Source organism: Nylanderia fulva, unplaced genomic scaffold (assembly GCF_048542155.1).
Source record: "Nylanderia fulva isolate GAGA-0341 unplaced genomic scaffold, ASM4854215v1 Scaffold353, whole genome shotgun sequence".
Taxonomy (NCBI): Eukaryota; Metazoa; Arthropoda; class Insecta; order Hymenoptera; family Formicidae; genus Nylanderia; species Nylanderia fulva.
The window spans coordinates 89,087-110,974 of record NW_028190426.1 but is presented as its reverse complement, the minus strand read 5'-3'; the positions used below and the strand labels follow the sequence as shown (position 1 = coordinate 110,974).

The 21,888-nt window shown below is 30.4% G+C and overlaps 1 protein-coding gene across 1 annotated transcript in view; it reads left to right on the top strand.

Annotated features, from left to right (window-relative positions):
* Nucleotides 1-872: 872 nt before the first annotated feature.
* LOC114943536 (proteoglycan Cow-like) overlaps nt 873-21,888 on the top strand; it is a gene marked incomplete at its 5' end in the record, with an annotated part of 109,824 nt that continues 88,808 nt past the window's right edge. Inside the window, 3 exons of the mRNA XM_085485261.1 lie at nt 873-964; nt 8,507-8,609; nt 18,333-18,461. Coding sequence (XP_085341387.1) covers nt 873-964; nt 8,507-8,609; nt 18,333-18,461 — 324 coding nt within the window. The remainder of the gene's footprint in view (nt 965-8,506; nt 8,610-18,332; nt 18,462-21,888) is intronic.

Sequence of the window (21,888 nt, the reverse complement as noted above, 5' to 3'; positions counted from 1 at the left end):
CACTATTTTATTATGCCTTACAGAAAAAAATGGTACAGGACTTTTCGACTCAGTTTTTACAAGGAATATCGCTATATAATTAGTTTTTTCTGTAAGCATAATAAAATAGTAATTATGCCTTACAGAAAAAAATGATACAGGACTTTTCGACTCAGTTTTCCACGAGGAATATCGCTATATAAGATATTGGGCGCCAATTAAGTGACACCCTGTACATAAAAGGTAGTTCATATAAAAAGACGTATATGGCCTTCAAATGACCTTAAAAAATCGCCCTTTAAGAAAAGTCGCACCTTTTTCTTGTAACTCTTTACCCTTTTCTTGTGTCCCCTTAGAAATCATACATCTTTTGTACAAAGATATTTATAAAAAACTTAGAGTAGACATTAAAATGGCCCAGTTTGTAACAAACAGGGTAATTTCTGAATTCAAAGCAAAAACTGATACAGTGATTTAGAGTATGGAAACAGATAAAAAATATTTAATAAACAGATTGGAAAAATATTTAATAAACATCCGAGTTCGAATGGAGTCAGAATATTAAAGTTGCTTTTGTAAAAAAAATAGTTGTTTAATATTTGTTTATTTTCTTTAAAGCTTACAAAGTGTTTACAAAAATATTTCTTCCGGTCGACTTGTGGTCACATTTTCTAAGACAAATGAATTCGGATGTTTTTAAAAAAAATGTGTGAAATTTGCAGATGTTTTTTATTTTCTATTTTGAAATCAATTTTGGTTTGAATTATTCTTGTTTTGACATGTAAAAAATATAATCTTCAAGTTTATGTTTTACATTTGCATATATTCTATTATATCTAAGAAGTTATAAGTTTATGGAATACACACACATTGTCACACATACAAATAAATAGATTTTTAAATATATATCAATTTTCTCTCTTTCAGGATGACACCCGCATAATTAAACTTGGAGATAAGAAACATTGGATACATGATCCTAATAGTAAGTAGTTGAAAATGGTCTGTATTTAATAGTATTTTTAATTATTATAATGCGCATTTCTATTATTTATTATTATTAAATTATGAATTTTTTTGAAAGATAGATAAGTAAAAACAATATTTGGCATTTTTAAAAAAATTTTATCAATTTTTGATATGACAGGGTGACCTATTTTAATTTATAAGTCAATATATCGTCTAAATAATTTTGAATTAAAAAATTGAACACATAGATGTACAAGATTGAAAAGGCCATTAGAACATCGCAAAGAAAAAAAATGATATGTGGAGGAGTCTTGGAAATTTTAAATTTATCTTTTTTTTAAATGGAATCATGATTTTTTTATATAAATCGATCATTTGCAATATTTTGCATAAAAGGTTAAGGTAGAATAACCAAAAAAATGAATAATTTAAAATGTAAGTAGGTAAATAGTTAAAAATTACATACTTTTTCTTAAAAACAACTATGATTTTTTAAGTTGAATTGCTCTTAATTATTTGTGTATAAAATTATTTAAAGGTAAACATATAACATTGTGCAGGAACTAACACTATCTTTCTCCTTCAAAATTGCGTCCCGACAAACAGTAAAAGAACGTAACACCGGTATTCCAATATCGAATCTGAGGCTCCAACGAATCTTCTTGCTCTACCCTGAGCTATTGCCAAGGTTACCGAGCAGTACATTGGTTCCAATCGACTATATTCCACTTTAATGTCTAATTTAAAAAATCTTCTTGCGCTACTCTGAACTGTTACCAAGCAGTTTATTAGTCCAAATCGACTATATTCCCACTTCAGTATTGAATCTAAGGCTCCAATGAATCTTCTTGCTCTAACCTGAGCTGTTGCTGAGGTTACCGGAACAGATCACTCATGAGACTCATGGACTCATCTCGAAAATAACATCAATAAGTGGGGCAGTCTTCATTTCGAAATAACAACCATTGAGTGAGACTGAGTGAAATAATCTTCATCCAAAGATAACACCATTTTAACTCTTTTTTTCACGATAATGATCCTTTCGAACCTGAAAAGATACCACAGGACAAGACAATCCTGGCAAAATGTACAAATATCATAACTAATACAATTAAATTAGATTTTAATTAAAATTGTTTCTCATAAATGGAGCTAGTCTATCGACATGAACGATTTACTTCTGTCTATTTGATTTCTAATACCAAAGACAACTTCTCTAAGTTTCTTAACTACTTTATAAGGACTTTCCCAACTAGTAATTGGGAACCCTTCCCTTGATCCTACGAGGATTATAAAACCAAACATTTTGATATAAATTAAAATGAACCTGTCAAGCTTTCTGATCATAACGCATTTTTGACCGTAATGATTGAATGTCAAGAGACGTTGTCGAGCAGAATTATGAATATCTTCTAATTTCCTTTTTAATTTACGAATGCAACTACCAACCAACACCTTATTTTCCCGTTCTGGGACTTCCTCTTAAATCTAAAGGTAATCGAAGATCCTAAGCAAAATATAATTCTGCTGGCGAAATACCAATAGTTTCATGTTTTGATGATAGGCTAATAAATACATTGGAATCCAACTATCCCAATCCCATTTTCTGAAATAAACTTCGTTAAATAATTCAGAATAGTTTGTGGATGGCGTTCCACTTGCTTATCTGACCGAGGATGCAAAGTAGTAGTCCTAGTCTTCTTTATTCTTAACAAACGTCTCATTTCTTGAAAAATCCTAAATTTAAAATTCTTCCTTTGATCAGTATAAACTTCTAAAGGTACTCCATGCCGAGAAATAATTTGATTCACAAAAGCTGCTGCTACGGTACTAGCTTTAATATTCTTTAACGCAACAGCTTCAAACCCATTTCGTGAAACAATCTATTACCATTAACAAATATTTATTTCCTACTGTAGTAGTAAGAGGAGAACCAAGCACATCCATTTGATTCTTTCAATGGATATCCTACATTATTTTGTAACAAGGACTTCCCTTTCCTCGAAGGACTTTTCTTTACTACACTTTATAAGAACGGCATCAATCTTCCACATCTTGTTTACACATGGCCCAATAGAAATGTTTGCGGATCTTTTCCAACATCTTATTGATTCTAAAATGGCTCCCGGATGTAAAATCATAAGCTATTTCAAGTATTTGTTTAATGCAGCTTTTAGAAACAATAATCTGAAAAACAACAGATTTAAAATTTGAAGATTCCTATTTTTAAATAAAACACCATCTTTAATAACTAAAGCATCCCAATAACAATCAAATTTTTTGCAGAAGAATCTTGCATTGCAATTTCTTGTCGAAGTGGACGTTCTTCTAATTCCTTCTCTCTCAAGAAAATTGAAACAATTGGATCATCAAATTGTTTTTTCTATTTTTCTAGGTTTTCTTCTGCCAAAACTATCCGAGCTACCAAATTTTCCTTCGTTTCTACTGTAGCACAATAAATACATTTTGACTCTATACAAGGGCGTCTCGACAATCCATCAACAATCTGATGTAATCGTTTCTTTTGATGGATTATTTTAAATTCATATTGTTGTATCCCTCTCTAACCAACGAGCTAATTGTTCTTCTAAATCTTTAAATGCTAGTGTAACCAGCGAAGCGAAACATGATCAGTATGAATTAAGAATTTCTTTCCATATAAATGATAAAACGACTTCATTGATTCCACAATAGACAACAATTCTCGTCGTGTCACACAGTAATTCCTCTCTAACTTACTTAAAATTCGACTATAGTAAGTAATCACTTTTTCAATACTTTCTTGAATTTGAGATGATCCTGTTCTTATCCCATGATTAGACGCATGCGCATCGAGAATGAACTTCCCTTGTTCCATTGGAAAAGAAAGAATTGGCGATGATATTAATTTTTGTTTCAGTTTTTCAAACGCCTCTTGACAAACAGAAAATCATCCAAAAACTTGATTTTCAGTTAACATAAATAGAGGTTTCGTAATTAAAGAAAATCCTTTCATAAATTTTCTATAATAAGAGCAAAATCCTAGAAAACTTCGTACTTGTTTCTTAGTACAAGGAACTGGCAAATCTCGCACAGCAGAAACCTTTTCAGGATCTGGTAATCCCTTTTTTAGAAATAACATGACCAAGATATTTAACTTGTCTTCTTAAGAAAGAACATTTTTTTAGACTGATTTTTAAATTATTCATTTGAAAATGAAAAATTTTCTTCAAATTAGCTATTATTTTTTCAAAGGTTCTGCTGAAAACAATCACATCATTCAAATACACTAAACAAATTTTAGACAAAATTTCTTTTAGAGCTCTATCCATTAAACGCTCAAAGGTTGCTGGAGCGTTGCACAAACCAAATGGCATTACCGTGAATTGTCATAATCTGTTTCCTATAGAGAACGCCGTTTTCCTTCTATCTGCAGAACGAACCTTAATCTGCTAATATCCATTTTTTAATACAATAGGAAAAGGCTTTTACAACGAGCAAATATATGATTGACTATGTAAAATTACTGTATTTAAATATAAAAATAGCTTAGTTGGTAAGAGCAGTCGCCCGGAAAGTGAAAGACGCGGGTTCGATTCCCGCTTCAGCGACTTTTCGGACTTATATTTTTTTCGCCTATTTTCTCCATATGTAAGTTCGAGATTAATTTATATATGGAACTTAGTAATCTCAAACCAAGAGATACAGTTCCGAAGAATTAATTTTTTGCGGTTGGGCTCTATTGGCCGATTTAAAATATCATATATTATTCTTAATATTGAGAGCCGATAAAAATATTTCTCATTTAATTAAATATAAAAATTACAACAAATTCGTGCAAGACGTTTTGTCACTTACTTGTGACTTTTTAATCGCTAATTTCAATACAATTACATATTATAACAGTTTATAAATTTCATCTTAAAGTTATAGTTGTCTTGTTAGCAAATGTAATATGTACTATATATGTCCATGTTCTTCGTATTAATTTTGGTGCTCAAAAATAATTACTGTTCAATATATTTTTATTTTTTGCCTCGATCTCCATTATAGTATGTTATTCTTTATCGACTTGTAGGCTGAATATGATATTCAGCCTACAAGTCGATAAATGAATATGATATTCAGCCTACAAGTCGATAAAGAATAACACACTATAATGGAGATCGAGGCAAAAAATAAAAATATATTGAACATTAATTATTTTTGAGCACCAAAATTAATACGAAGAACATGGACATATTAGTATATATTACATTTGCTAACAAGACAACTATAGCTTTAAGATGAAATTTATAAACTGTTATTATATAGAATTGTATTGAAATTAGCGATTGAGAAGTCACAAGTAAGTGACGAAACGTCTTGCACGAATTTATTGTAATTTTTATATTTAAATACAGTAATTTTACATAGTCAACCATATTTGCTCGTTGTAAAAGCCTTTTCTTATTGTATTAATTGTCATTTGATACGAGCTTGAATATCACATTGTTTTAATCCATATTTTAAATCTAAGGTAGAAAACAAATAATTTCCTGACAATTTATCAAAAATCTCTTCTATTCGTGGTAATGGATACTAGTCTTTAATCGTAACGGCATTCAATTTTCTATAATCTACACAAAACCGCAACGAACAATTCTTCTGTTTAATTAAAACTACAGGAGACCCACGGACTTCGAGATTCCTCCTTACTTCTTTCGATTTCATATCCTGAATAATTTGGTTCATTTCTTCTCTGAGATGAATGGGGATCTTTCGTACCACATGCTTAATAGGTTTGGAATCTTTAATAATTTTAATAATATGCTCTACAGCCTCACAATTTCCTACAACAATGTCTTCAGAAGATACATCTTGAAACTCATTCAAGAATTCAGCAAAAATATCCTTTTGTTTAAAATTCAAATTCTCTGAATTTTCTTCAAAAAGCCTTTGCAAAAATTAGGAACCCTATCTTTCGATTGAATGCGACAACAAGAAAATTCTTTACATTTCTGAATATCTTCAAAACAGAATCGAATATCTTTTCTAAATTAATCATTTATAGGAAGTCAACTCCTAAAATACAATTGTTCAAAATTTCAGTTACTAACATACTAAGGAACTTCTAGAGAATACCTCTCTATATTTCCATTTTTACAAACAACTTCAAAAATTCCAAACGTTTCTCCTATAAAATATTTCAAATAAGAATCATTTTTATTAATTTGTCGACTAAACTCCTTAATTATAATCTCTTACTTAAAATCGAAATTTCTGAACCTGTATTGATTCTAAATTTACAAATTTATTATTTATTTTTCCTTTAAAATTAAATAAATTTTTATTAAGCTTATTTATAGCTGAACATTTATATATAATTTTCGGGGCATCAATTTCTCTAGCCGAAATTACTCCGTTTAGCTCGACTAACCTTTGTTTTCCTCGTTAAAAACAGGACATTCTGCACCGAAATGTCCTTTGACCCTACATTGCTGAAATTCTTTATTTTGAGAAAAATTATTTTTTTTTTTATTAGAAGGATTTTCTTTATTATTATGTCCTTTTTTTCCTCCACTTTAATTTTATTGTATGTTTTCTTTATTAATCTCGAAATTCCTAAATTTATTTCTATTTTTAAATTAAAAATTTCTTTTATTTTCACCATTTTTTCGAAAACTATTTTCTTGTATAACTTTTTTAACCGCCATAGCTCTTTCCACGGTTGATCTTAAAGAAGTCATACTTTCTAATTGTAATGTGCGCTTAATGAATTCATCTGATAGCGCAATGATAAATTGCGCACAAGCAATTTTGTCCCTTACTTCATGTGAATACTCCGGATAAGCTAAATGTAAAAGTCGTTCTAAATCCGCGTCCAACATTGCTATAATTTCTGAAAATTTTTGTTTCCTATTTGTAAATTGGGTATAATAATACATTTGGGCCAAATGCCCTTCCCCAAAACGTAATTCTAATCTTGATTTTAAATTTTCAATATCAGAAATTCCATCTAAAACAGAACGGCCTTTACCTCTCAAATACAGCGCTAATGCTACCGTTTTTTTATGAATCATTTTATGAATCAGACCATGCATTCGCTTGTGCTATCAGCTGGAACTGTGTGAAAAATTTGCGTAAAGACGTACTCGCATAAAGACTATGATTAATTTGTTCGTTAATATCTCTATTTCTAGAAGGACTTAGCTGTGCGTTAGCCATTTGCTGTTGTCGGTATCTCTTCCTCAAAACGAAGAAGCTCGTCATCTCTTTGGCGTAATATTGCCTCAAATTCGGCTCGTTGTCGTCGTCCTTTCTCTTGTAATTGACGAATCTCGCGAAAATATAATAATATATGCATGCAAGGAAAACTCAATGGTCCCAAAAAACATCCGTACGAATCGGTAGCTCAGATCAAATCTGAATATCGCCACGGAAAACATTCGTCCATCGATCAATCAATAACTCTCTTGACATTGATGTTTTGGGAAAAGAACTTCAATCTTTGCCGCAATAACATTGTGGCAGGGACGTAATAATATTAGCAAACGGGGAGATTAAAAGGATTTTTCAATCTATATAGCTAATAAAAAGATTCATGGTCGAATTCAACTTCGCGCTGCTACCAAATGTTCGGACAATCTGTTCTATTTAATTAAAAAAAATAATGTTATATCTATAGCAATGGCGGAGAAAATAGAGAACTTACGTTTATGAAAAAAATTTTTTTTCTAGATATAAATCTAAAGTGTATAAACAGGCAATAGGAGCCAAATCGCGGATAACAGTGCGTTAACGAAACTAAAATTTTTTTGTTAGAATTAAATACCTGTGCACAAGGCACCAAATTTTACTTGTTGGAAGAGCAGTTGCCCGGCAAGCGAAAGGTCTCGGGTTCGATTCCCGATTCAGCGACTTTCAGATCTATATTTTTCTCTCGCATTTATTTCCTTAGGGGGGAAGAGGGGATGTATGGAATTATAAATTTTATGTATAGAGACTATTCCTATTTTAAGTCTTGGCCGTGACCAAGTAAATTTTGATGCCTTGTGCACAGGTATTTAATTCTAACGAAAAAATTTTAGTTTCGTTGAGATAACGCACTGTCATCCGCGATTTGGCTCTTATTGCCTGTTTATACACTTTAGATTTATATTTAATATTACAGAGTGTACAGAGTACTTGTTAAACTCTTAATTTTTTTTAGATTAATGTTAAATAGTAGGTTACAAAGCAATTATTTTTAATTTTAAAGCTTTATTTTTTTAATAAATAACTATTTCTATTAATTTTAATTTTACATTTTTATTAATCTTAATTTTACATTTTTATTAATTTTAATTATTAATTTAAATTTTATTAAAGTTTATTATTATATTAGTGATTATTAAAAGATAAGATATATTAAAAAATAATAAAAATAAAATTTTCGGAGATTTTATTACATCTAAATTTTTAGAGTAATTTAGAGTAAAAACAGACAAAAAACGTTCCTTTGATAATGCCTCAAAGTATAAATCTAATTTCATTATATGATCTAATATCTAATGGATGATATATTATAAAAACGATTCTTGTTTATATTCTGTATTAGATGAACTTTGTCGCCCACTCAACTGCAAAAAGAAAGAACTTTGCCTCTTGGAAGATATGTTTACTGCTGTCTGCGTTTCAAAAAAGGAGCTTCATAAATCAGGGTAAGTATTGAGTTTAGTTATAAATTCTTAAATTTTTTAAAAACGTTTTAAGATAAAATCAAATTGAATACTTAAAACGTCGCTAGTGGTATTTAAAATAGGAACAATATATTTAATTCGACCCAAACTAACCAAGAAAATTTTTATTTTATTTCCACAACGTTTCGACCATCTGTTTTTGGTCCTTTTCAAGTGAAAAACTAGAATGGTACAATTATTTAAAATTAATAAACATTTTTGATGTTAAACGCAAGAATTAAAATTTTTATACATACTTCCTTGATAAAAGCGTAGTTAGTTGACACTGTTGTCATGATTATTAAACAATATGATTATCGGACTTTTTTTAAAAACATTTGAAATAACTTTTGAAAGAAAGTAACCGCATCTTATCGTTATGATGGATCGTCAAAAAACTGAGTATATAAAATTTTATACGACCTTTATAATTTTGTCATAGATGTTGTTTAAATTCTCTGTGTCTTTATGTAGGTTAACCGTATTATTAACTTTTTTGATAAAAAATATCTCTGCGATTTCTCTTTTTCTAACATGCTTTTCATTATGTAATATAACGGGTGATCAAATTCATATCCCAATCAAATTCATATTCCGACTCTTCATATATCAACGGTTTCTACAAAATGATTTCTGAACGATTTGACATCAGTAACACACGTCTTTTGAAATCATGGATAAACTGCAAGAAGAAAATGCTTACTTCTAACCAACAACTAATATTTTTATTACGATGTAGAAGATGCGATTTAATTCCGTCACATATCAAGAACTTGAAAACTAACATCGTTTTTCATAGCAACAACGTTATTCGTAAGTTTAACAACGGTATTTTGAGGAATCAATTTAGATTGTTGAATTTAGAGATTCAGGATGAAAATATTAACTTAAATTATCTACGTATAAAGATCAAAATTATCGAAGAAAAACTTTTTGATAGTTTGCCACATGACTTAGTGATTGGTTTTTTCCAATTCAATAAACAAAAAATGTTGACATTTAAACTTAGAAAGAAAAACAATGCGATTAAGAAATTTAACAATTTAAAACAGTTTCTGACCTTTTAAGCTTAGGTGATAATTTTTCTTTACCTGTTGACCAATCTCAAAAGAATGACCGCATAAATTATGTACTTGACGTTGTTAAAATTTTGAATCAAATTGTTAAAATATTCCTAAGGATTCCATTGAAGTAACTCGACTCTCAGTTGCAAATACACTTCAAAGATTCCTTTGTGAACGGAAACATATTAATTATTTAGATAGATACATTCAAAAAGAGTTTTCAATTTGCAAAAAGTTTTTACGTGACAATGATTCTTGTCACGAGAGCTGATAAGGGCCAGACCACTGTCGTCATGGATAAGGTAGATTATTTTGAGAAAATGGAACTTCTATTAAGTGACCACTCTACTTACAAAAAATTAAAGAAAAATCCTATTAAGGCTCTAACGAACAAATTAAATTTCTTAACAAAATCTTGGCTTAATAATAATTTAATAGATGAATTTACTTATAAAAAACTCAATTGCAGTAACGGCAACTTACCACGTTGCTACGGGTTACCCAAGATTCATAAGATAATTGGTTTTCCATTGAGAATTATTGTATCGTCAATTGGTAGTCCACTGTATAATTTCTCGAGCTACATTCACAACATATTGTACAGCTTTATTAAAAAACCGAATTCCCATATTAAAGATGGGTGGTCTTTTGCAAAAAACATTAAAGATATGCCTATTAATGATGACGATGTAATGATTTCTTTGAATGTTAGTTCCTTATTTACAAATATTCCCAAGGAATTAGTTATAGACGGCATCAAGAAGCGCTGGAGCGACATAGAGAAAAACAAAATTTAATTTATCTCAGTTTATATACGCAATTGAAATTATTTTGGATTCGACCAGTTTTAGCTTTAACGGACAATTCTATGAGCAAATTTTTGGTAGTCCTATGGGTTCCCCGTTATCACCAATTTTGGCGGACATTGTAATGGACGACCTAGAGACACAATGTTTGAGTTTATTAAACGTTGATGTACCTGTATATTATAGATATGTTGATGACGTCTTTGCAATTTTGCCACGTAAAAAAATATATGATATGTTATCAATTTTTAACAATTATCATCAAAGATTGAAATTTACATACGAAATAGAAAATAATTCTGTAATTAATTTTTTGAACACTAGTGTCATTCGCAATGATAAAAAGCTTATTACGAATTGGTACAGAAAACTCACCTGGTCCGGAAGATATATAAACTTTTACTCCAATCATCCGTTAAAATACAAAATCAACACCATTTACAATCTCATAGATCATGCCATTTTACTATCAGATGATCATAATAAGAATATTAATATAGTACAGCAGACTTTAATGAACAATTGCTTTTCAACACATATTATTAAACGACATATAAATAAAAGAATTAATTATCTAAAAAATAATAATAGTAATAATGTTACAAATGAGACTTACGAAGTGCGAGAAAACAAGTCTCCTTATATTTCATTGCCGTATGTCAAAAATGTTAGCAAGAATATCGGTTGTTTATTGAAAAATGCTGGCTTTAGTGTAGTCTATAAAACAGCCAAAAAATTGGACATATTAATAAAACGATAGATTACCTAACGACGATAGAACTAATATTGTGTATAAAATTGACTGTAAAAATTGTGATTCCTCATATATCGGTCAAACAAAAAGACATTTGCGTACTCGTATAAAAGAACATTCTAACAATATAAAATTACATGTAACAAATCATTCGGTCATAAGCAAACATAGACAAGAATTGGGACATGAATTTGATTGGGTATCACCCGATATATTACATAATGAAGAACATGTTAGAAAGAGAGAAATCGCAGAGATGTTTTTTATCAAAAAAGTTAATAATACAGTTAACCTACATAAAAACACAGAAAATTTAAACAATATCTATGACAAAATTATAAAGGTCGTATAAAATTTTATATACTCAGTTTTTTGATGATCCATCATAACGATAAAATGCGGTTACTTTCTTTCAAAAGTTATTTCAAATGTTTTTAAAAAAAGTCCGATAATCATATTGTTTAATAATCATGACAACAGTGTCAACTAACTGCGCTTTTATCAAGGAAGTATGTATAAAAATTTTAATTCTTGCGTTTAACATAAAAAATGTTTATTAATTTTAATTAATTGTACCATTCTAGTTTTTCACTTGAAAAGGACCAAAAACAGATGATCGAAACGTTGTGGAAATAAAATAAAAATTTTCTTGGCTAGTTTGGGTCGAATTAAATATTTCGTTCCTGTTTTAAGATAATATTTGTAATCTTATAATATTTGCAATTATATATTTTTATATAAAAAAATGTGATATTTTATAGTATCAATATTGTTTATAATAATAAAAAAGGTAAGTACTCGATTTGAGAGTCTCGAAAGATGGGGAGAATCAATTTCAATAATCATAATCTTGACATATGTTATCAAGCTGATAATTCTAACAATAGTTACATTTGGAAGATTTTAATCGTTGTTTATTGTTTATTAAAAGTTACTAACAAATGAAAATTAACATAAAGAAAGGATCGAATAACCTTTATGTTTACGTATACGGATACTATTGTTTATATTGTGAAGGATTTAATAATAAAAATAATAACAGCAATAACAATAACGACGACAACAACAATTACAACAATAACATCAACAATAATAATAATAAATAATTTTATAATAATAATAGTAATAATAAAATACAAAGAAGTCATGAATAACAGTAAAGCTATTACAAGATTGATATAGGATTAATCGCTATTAGAAGTTTTAGAATTTGTTTTGCCTGTGAAATTAATTATTAATAAATGTATCTTGTCAATCATACTATCAGCTATACATATATAGTCAATCTTTTTCTTTTCATCTCTAACATGCCTAATAAAATTATTCTAATGCTCAGTTGTGACTTGTTCAAACAATAATTTTATAACTAAATAATGAATTTAAGGTTGCTGACTCTTCACCGACTATGTTGGAATTGTGATGTCAGAGGCGAGAAAACACACGTTAAAAATTCTTAGATGCCATTTCGAAATAAAAAGTTATTTAGATGAAATTTAGTGTAGCATTCATCATCCACACCTTTCATTTACACTCTACACTTTTATTACACCTTACACTTTTTACTGCACTTTTACACTTTTTACATCTTTATACATTTGTAATAACTTCAATTCATTAATTAACATAATGTTTTTAAGAAAAATCAATATTTCCATAACAACACATTTATTTATTTATTTGTTATATATTAATTCTTTTTGTCTTTCGCTTTATACTTTCAATGAATAAACATTACTTTCTTAAAAAGATCTGGTGAATTTATTCATAAGTCGCTACATTTTTGGTGACCCCGACGTGATATTAAAGCCGACGCATTTTAAAAGCTGATGCGGAATAAGTGTCAAGTGATCGTCGTATTTGACGTCTACGAAATATTATCATTGCTTGGAGGAATTGCTGGATATTCTGATTTTAAGAGATTCATTCTCTGGATCTTTGAAACATCAGAGGCGAATTAGTCCTTCACGGAAATTCTCAAATCATTTTATCGGATTCCTGGAACAAGAGGAAAATGCTAATCGATAGATCACCAGTTAGACTCTCACGGATACACAGATTGATATGGATTTGGCGAGCGGATCAAATCAGGTTGGATCAGATAATATTAATATTTTACCTTCTCAAACTGGACATCAAGTGAGTGATCCTATGTTACAAATTCACTCAAATGAGTTTAGTTTATTAAAACTACCGACTTTCTGGCATAAGCAACCTAAACTCTGGTTTGCTTCTATTGAAAGTGAGTTTACGGTTTATCGAATTCGATCAGATGATATTAAATATAGTTCTGTCATTCGTCATCTTGATGAACCAGCCTTCATAAACATATCTGAAGTCATTGAAAATCCACCTAAAACAGATAAATATAATTATTTAAAGAAAATAAATCGCTTTACGGATTCAGAGGAAAAACGTTTGAGACAAATATTAGCTGGAATTGAACTTAACGATAAAAAGCCTTCGGAATTACTTCGAGAAATTCGTCATTTGTCTGGAGGATCTTTTAGCGGATAGTGTTTTGCAAATGATTTGGCTTCAACGCTTACCACATAGAATTCAAACGACTTTAGCCGTAGTAGAAGATGTTCTTCTTGTTAAACTTGCGGAATTAGCCGATAAAATTGCTGATCGGGACGGCGGTTTGCAAGTCGCGGAAGTTTCCAATAATGCAAATAATAAATCTTCGGATTTCGCAGATTTGCTACGAAGAATCGAAGCTCTTGAAGTTTCTCGTCGTCGAGATCGTTCCTAAAGCCGGTCTAGAGAGAATAGAAGATTTAGATCGTTATCGCGTAACAAAGACAAATCAAATAAAGATATTAAAGATACATCAATTTGCTTTTACCATAAGAAGTTTGGTGATAAGGCTAAACGATGTACTTTACCTTGTTCTATGTCCAAAACATTCTTGGCTTCACAGGAAAACTAAAAACGCCGTTTAAGACTGAGGCTGCTTACGACGGTGTTTCTAACAATCGCCTCATTATTTTCGACAGACATTCAAATTTGAATTTTCTTGTCGATACGGGCGCTGATATATTGTTATTACCTAAAAGGGTTTTATTGAAGCCGTGGCATACTAATTTAAAACTTTTTGCCGCAAATGGTACTCAAATTAGTACTTACGGTTCTAAAACTTTAATTTTGAACCTCGGTCTTAGGAGAGAATTCAAATGGAAATTTTGTGTCGCGGATATTCAACGTCCTATTTTAGGCGCCGATTTCCTTTGTCATTTTAATCTCCTGATTGACATTAAAAACAAGAAATTGATTGATAACGTTACCGGTCTTATGAATACTGGAAAAATTCAAGAAGTTGCGCATTTGTCATTTTTACCACATCTCCTGATTCTGTGTACCACAAATTTTTAACCGAATTTCCAGGACTCACCCGTTTTTCTCCAATTTCCTCGGTAAAAACGCATGGTGTTGAACATCATATCTTTACGGAAGGTTCTCCTAAATTTTCGACTCCCAGAAGACTTACTCCTGAGAAACTTAAATGTGCCAAGGAAGAATTCAAGTCTATGATGGAGCAAGGAATTTGCAGGCCTTCAAGCAGCTCCTGGGCAGCCCCTCTACATACCTAAAAAGGAACAAAATTCTTGGAGACTGGTGGTGATTATCGTGCACTCAATTCAGTGACTATCCCGGATCATTATCCCTTACCTCATATTCAAGATTTTTCTTCTTCACTTTTTGGTAAGAATATCTTTTCTAAAATCGACTTAGTTAAAGCGTACTATCAAGTACCCGTTGCTAAAGAAGATATTCACAAAACAACTGTTACTACTCCATTTGGGCTTTTTGAATTTGTCGTAATGCCTTTCGGTTTACGAAACGCAGCCCAAACTTTTCAACGGCTCATGAACTCTTTACTTAATGATTTGAGTTTTGCCTTTTGTTATCTTGATGACATTCTTATCGCTTCTAAAGACGAGAAAGAACATATTGCTCACTTACGCATTATTTTTGATCGTCTTCAACAAGCTGGAATGACAATCAATGTCGCTAAATGTCTTTTTGGTCAAAGCGAGATTTCTTTTCTTGGTTACTTAGTTTCTAACCAAGGAGTTAAACCTACATCCGAAAAAGTGAAATCAATTATTGATTATCCTAAACCTAAGACACTTCATGAATTACGCAAATTCTTAGGAATTATCAATTATTATCGTCGCTGTCTCAAGGATGCTGCAAATCATCAAGCTCTGTTAACAGAATATTTAAAGGACAGTCGCAAGAGGGATAGAAGAATTATATCTTGGACTAAAGAAGCGGAATTAGCTTTCGAGTCATGTAAAGAAGAACTTTTACAAGTTACTACCCTTTCTCATCCTGCTCCTCATGCTCCTCTTATTTTAACTAGTGATGCTTCTGACTTTGCTGTTGGTGCATCACTTGAACAGTCTATTGACGACGATATCAAACCAATAGCATTTTTCTCAAAGAAACTAGACAAAGCTCAAAGAAATTATAGCACTTATGAGAACTTCTTAGCATTTATTTGGCTATTAAACATTTCAGACATTTTGTTGAAGGAAGACAACTGATTATCAGAACTGATCATATACCTTTGATTTTTGCTTTCCGTCAGAAATTGGATAAAGCGTCACCAAGACAGATCAGACAATTGGACTTTATTGCTCAATTCTCTACAAATATTACCTATATTTCTGGAAAAATGAATTCAGTTGCTGATGCTCTGTCAAGAATTGAATCTATTTCAATGCCTATTATAGTTTCTTTAGAAGAACTTGCTAATTATCAGAAAGAAGATGAAGAACAAGTTCAAGTTTTACTTCAAGTTTTACTTTCTTCAAATTCTTCACTTCTGTTGAAGAAACTTATTCTTTCAGGATCAACCATACCTATTTATTGTGATTGTTCTTCGGAATTAATTCGTCCATATGTTCCTAAACTCTTACGCAAGAGAATTTTTGATGTTGTTCATGGACTCGCTCACCCCAGCGGCAGATTGACATCTAAACAACTACTACTGAAATTCATTTGGCCTTCTTTGAAGAAAGATGTGAAGGAATGGACTCGAACTTGTCTTCCATGTTAACGTGCGAAGATTTCAAAACACACCAAGAATTCTCTAATTAAGATTGCAATTCCTGATCAACGCTTTCAGCATGTGCATTTAGACATTGTTGGACCACTTCCTATTTGTCAAAATTACCGTTATTGTCTTACTATGATTGATCGTTTTTCCAGATGGCCTGAAGCTGTTCCTATTTCTGAGATTTCTGCTGAAACTGTTTCTACAACATTTTATTCACATTGGGTAGCACGTTTTGGTTCTCCTATCAGCATTATAACAGATCAAGGTTCTCAGTTTGAAGCAGCTTTATTCAAAGCTTTAACAAACCTAATTGGCTGTCAAAGGATTAGAACTTCTGCTTATCATCCTGCTTCAAATGGAATTCTGGAAAGATGGCATAGAACTTTGAAAGCAGCGATTATGTGCCACGAAACAACCAACTGGATAGAATCGTTACCTTCAGTTCTTTTGGGATTACGTTCGTGTTTCAAAGAAGATTTAAAAGCTTCACCAGCAGAACTTCTTTATGGATCCACTCTTCGTATTCCTGGAGAATTTTTCATTGAAGAAGATTTTCCTGCAGATCCTGAAATCTTTCTTGAAAAACACAGGATTCATATGAGGAATATCAGATCATCTCCTACAAGTCATCATTGCAAAAGATCACCTTTCGTTCACAAGAATCTTTTTGATTGTACTCATGTTTGGATTCGAGAAGATGCTGTTAGGAAGTCACTACAACCTCCTTATTCTGGCCCTTTTCCTATTGAGAAACGTATCTCTGATCATTTATTTGCAGTTAATGTTTCAGGAAGAGTTGTCAATATTTCGACAGAACGTCTTAAGCCAGCCTTCATTCCTAGAACTTCAGATTCTACTGAACTTTCTACCAGATCTTCAGCTCCTGTTCCTGCTACTTCAGCTCCTGTTTCTGCTACTTCAGCTCTTGTTTCTGCTACTTCAAATCCTCCTTCTTCTTCTTCTACTGTTGGAAAAGCTCTACGTATCTACCCACCAAAGAAGAAGAAAGTCCATTTTGCAACGAATATCGTTACTTGGGGGGGAGTTTACTGTAGCATTCATCATCCACACCTTTCATTTACACTCTACACTTTTATTACACCTTACACTTTTTACTGCATTTTTACACTTTTTACATCTTTATACATTTGTAATAACTTCAATTCATTAATTAACATAATGTTTTTAAGAAAAATCAATATTTCCATAACAACACATTCATTCATTTATTTGTTATATATTAATTCTTTTTGTCTTTCGCTTTATACTTTCAATGAATAAACATTACTTTCTTAAAAAGATCTGGTGAATTTATTCATAAGTCGCTACAATAGCACTTCAGATAACTTTAGCATAACTCTTACAATACCTTGAAAATTCATTTTTTCTTTCTAATCAATCAACAGTTGTAAAGCGACTGCAATATGAGGCCATTTGTCTGATCTGTGCACATGCGGAGTCATTCTGCATGACTAATATCACAATCATTTTTTTTGTTTTTTAATCTGATATCACAATCATTTTATGGTTGTTAATTGACAAAGGAAAAAAAAATAGTTTTTGATATATTCTAAAAATGTGCTAAAGCCATATGAAGTAGTATTTTATTGAAATATCTTTTCAAGCCATCTGAAGTAGTATTTTATTGAAATATCTTTTCAAGCCATCTGAAGTAGTATTTTATCGAAATATCTTTTCATAGAAAAATGACATTTAAGAATTTTCAGCGTGTGCTTTTTCGCCTCTGACGTCACAATCTAATATGACTGCAGTGAAGCAGAATTTAAGCATTAATAAGGCTTCTATATAATATAATTAAACATTAAATAGGCGTAAGAGTCAAACGCGGATGTTGATGCGTTAGTTTCGATGAAATTAAATCCATTTATATTATATTTAGAAATATTTCTAAGGATTTTGGCAAATAATAAAGTTAAATTGCTCTTTTGAAATCAATTATTATATTTTTTTATGATAATAGAGTATTTTTTATAAATTATATAAATCTATTTTTAGGGACATAGTGATTCCAAAGTCTCGTGCAAATCAACAGCGACGCATGAGAACTGAAATTTCAGTTGATTCAGATGACGATGATGCCTTCTTTGATTCCGAAGACGATGATGATGATCAGGACGAATCAAAGTAAGTAATAATTTTATTATTCGCTCAATCAATTGTAAATATTTTTTTAAGTTTTGAAAAATAAGATACAAAGTTCTTGAAGCAAGTATTTTTATTTGCGTAGAATTTTTTATTTTTAATTTTATCCGAAGAATATTATCTTCTTGAATAGTATTCTTGAATAGTTTTTGCGATATAGCTAGATTTTATTAATATTAGTGAATTTGAGCAATAAAATGCGATTTCTATATACATGTACACTAGATATTTTTTGAAATAATTCAACAATTTTATTTATAAAAAAGCCACATTGTGTGCGCATACTTTTGTTTAATATAACAAAGTTTCAGAAATAATTAATTTTGAAAGTAACATTTTGTTTGAAAACCACATGTTACAACTTTCAAAGAGAAGAAAAATTTCTATTATAAGAACAGAGAATTTCAAACATTTTATTTTGTAATATAATTTTGTATTTATCTATATATATACAAGGTATCCCGCAACGTGATATCTATACTAAAACTGTATTTTCTTGGTGTCATTCTAAGTAAAAAAGTCTTAATACACATATGCTCTAAAGTCGATTGTTTTAAAGTTACAGTGAAAAAATTGCATAAAATAAGAATAGTATTATTTATTGAAGGTAATAATATTAAGAGTTTAACAAGGCTCTGTAATATAAATATAAATTTCAAATGTAAGACAGGCAATAAGAGTCAAATCGCGGATGACAGTGCGTTATCCCAACGAAACTAAATTTTTTTCGTTAGAATTAAATACCTGTGCACAAGGCACCAAATTTTACTTGGTCACGGCCAAGATTTAAAATTGGAATAATCTCTACAAGAGATTTTTAATTTCATACATTTCCTCTACCCCCCTAAGGAAATAAATGTGAGAGAAAAATATAGATCCGAAAGTCGCTGAATCGGGAATCGAACCCGAGACCTTTCGCTTGTCGGGCGACTGCTCTTCCAACTGAGCTATTCAGATCCCTTCGATTCTATACTTTTCTCTGTTATATATATATATATATATATATATATATATATATATATATATATAATAATGTTGATTAACAAACGCCTTTGTGTCGCCAATGTATCGTATGTGGGGCAAATCAAAAGATTACTCAAGACGCGTATTAAGGAACATTGCAACGACATCAAAAAGAATTATACGCAAAATTCGGTTATCACTGATCATCGCATTTCTGAACAACATTATTTTGATTGGGAAAATGTTAGGATATTAGATAGAGAGCCACATTATTTTAAAAGATTAACATCTGAAATATTTTTATTAAAAGACAAAAAAATGGTATTAACTTGCAGAGCGACACAGAATCTCTCCATTTCTCATATTTCCCTATCATTAATTCCTTAGGAAAACTTTGAAAAGAATAATATGTTTTTTATCAGTGGTAATAATCGATCCGATTTAATTTATTAATTGATTAATTTGACGGCTTTCATTAATTTCTTTTAATTTTTAATAATGTGACTTTTTCATTAATTTATTTCAATTTTTAATATTTTTGACATTTTTATTAATTTATTTTACTTTTAATATTTTGACTTTCATTAATTTGTTTATATTAATTTATTTTTTTGACGACATTTATTAATTTATTTCAATTTTAATAATATCACATTTTCATTAATTTATTCAAACTTTAATAATTTGACTTTCATTAATTTAGTTTAATTTTTAATAATTTGACGGTTACAATTTTCAGTAAACTTTCTCATATTATTTTTTAATTTAATAATTGACAGTTACAATTTTATCGGTACACAAATCGGAAGATGTTTTGCCTATTATTTGAACTCGATGTTTTTAGTTTATTTTGATCGAGACCAACGAGAATTTGACACAGTCTGTAAGTGAGTCTCGTTGAGTTAAGACGTTTGACACATGGAAGATATATTCATGGCTTTCCAAATCTCTGGGTTCCTCCGCTTTGTAAGTTGACATTTTAATTACTTTTATTTCCTAACATTTATTTAATTATCTTCTTTAGGCGGTTCAACATACTTATTTTAAACTCAGAAATAAATATTTTTATCGGCTCTCAATATAAAGAATATAAATATGCTGTTTTCTAAGTCGGACAATAGAGCCAAAGAAACGAAAAATTAATTATTCGGAACTGTATCTCAATTTGAGATCCCAAAGTACAGTTCCGAGATACAGTTCTGAATAATTAATTTTTCGTTTCTTTGGCTCTATTGTCCGACTTAGAAAACAGCATATTTATATTCTTTATATTGAGAGCCGATAAAAATATTTATTTCTGAGTTTATTCACGCCTTGGCCTAATCACGGCGGTATTTACTAACATCTACTAAAAAGGCAAATGAAAAATATAGGATCGAAAGGGTCTGAATAGCTTAGTTGGTAAAAGCAGTCGCCCGGAAAGTGAAAGACGCGGGTTCGATTCCCGTTTCAGCGACTTTTCGGACCTATATTTTTCGCGCCTATTTCTCCATATGTAAGTTTCGAGATTAATTTATATATGGAACTTTGGGATCTCAAATTGAGATACAGTTCCGAATAATTAATTTTTCGTTTCTTTGGCTCTATTGTCCGACTTAGAAAACAGCATATTTATATATTTATTTTAAAGTCTGCAAGTTTTTGGGAAAATTTAGCCGTTTTTAAGGGCAAGGAATGTCGATTTGCGAACGGTGGGATCTACGTATAAGTTCTGCATTTAAGCATGTTTGAGCAGCGAATTTTACAATTAAGTTATCATTTATATAATGAATTTGCGTTATCACTTATGTTAATATCCAACCTTTTGGCGTTTTGTTAATGTATATGACATTGAAAAGAATCCGAGATATGGATTGAAACGTCTGTCTAGTTATATCATTTTATTTTTATTTATGTTTTCGATCTGGATGTTAAAGTCAAAATTTGTTCTTAAATAATTATATAGCATTACTGATGTAACTCACGAATTTAACTTATTTAAGCTCCTTTAGCCCAACAATAAATACTTGTTTTTAATTACTTTTGCATTTGTTTTGAAAATAATTACTTTTGCACGTGTTTTGAAAACAAATGCGATTTGGATATGTGTAAATATAAATATTCGCGTCCAATCTTGATGGAATGATATGAATACAAAGCGGATAAGTGTACATAAATCTGTATCACATTGTAAGAGAGTAAGGTGATGCCACAACCTATCTGTTAATACATAAAAGCATTCGACGGACTTAGCGCGAGATATTTCTATAAAAATTCGCCGAAAGTTTCGTGTAGGCTACACATTGAAATATTTGTATATGAGTATGTACAACACAAAAATAAGCCTTATAACTTTTGTAAATGTTTCAGTTTTAATCTTTACTATGTGTTGCATAAATAAATACAGCTTACGTTCTTCTAGCGCCTCTCACGAAGGAGGTTAGAAATTCTTCAATATATCCCAGAC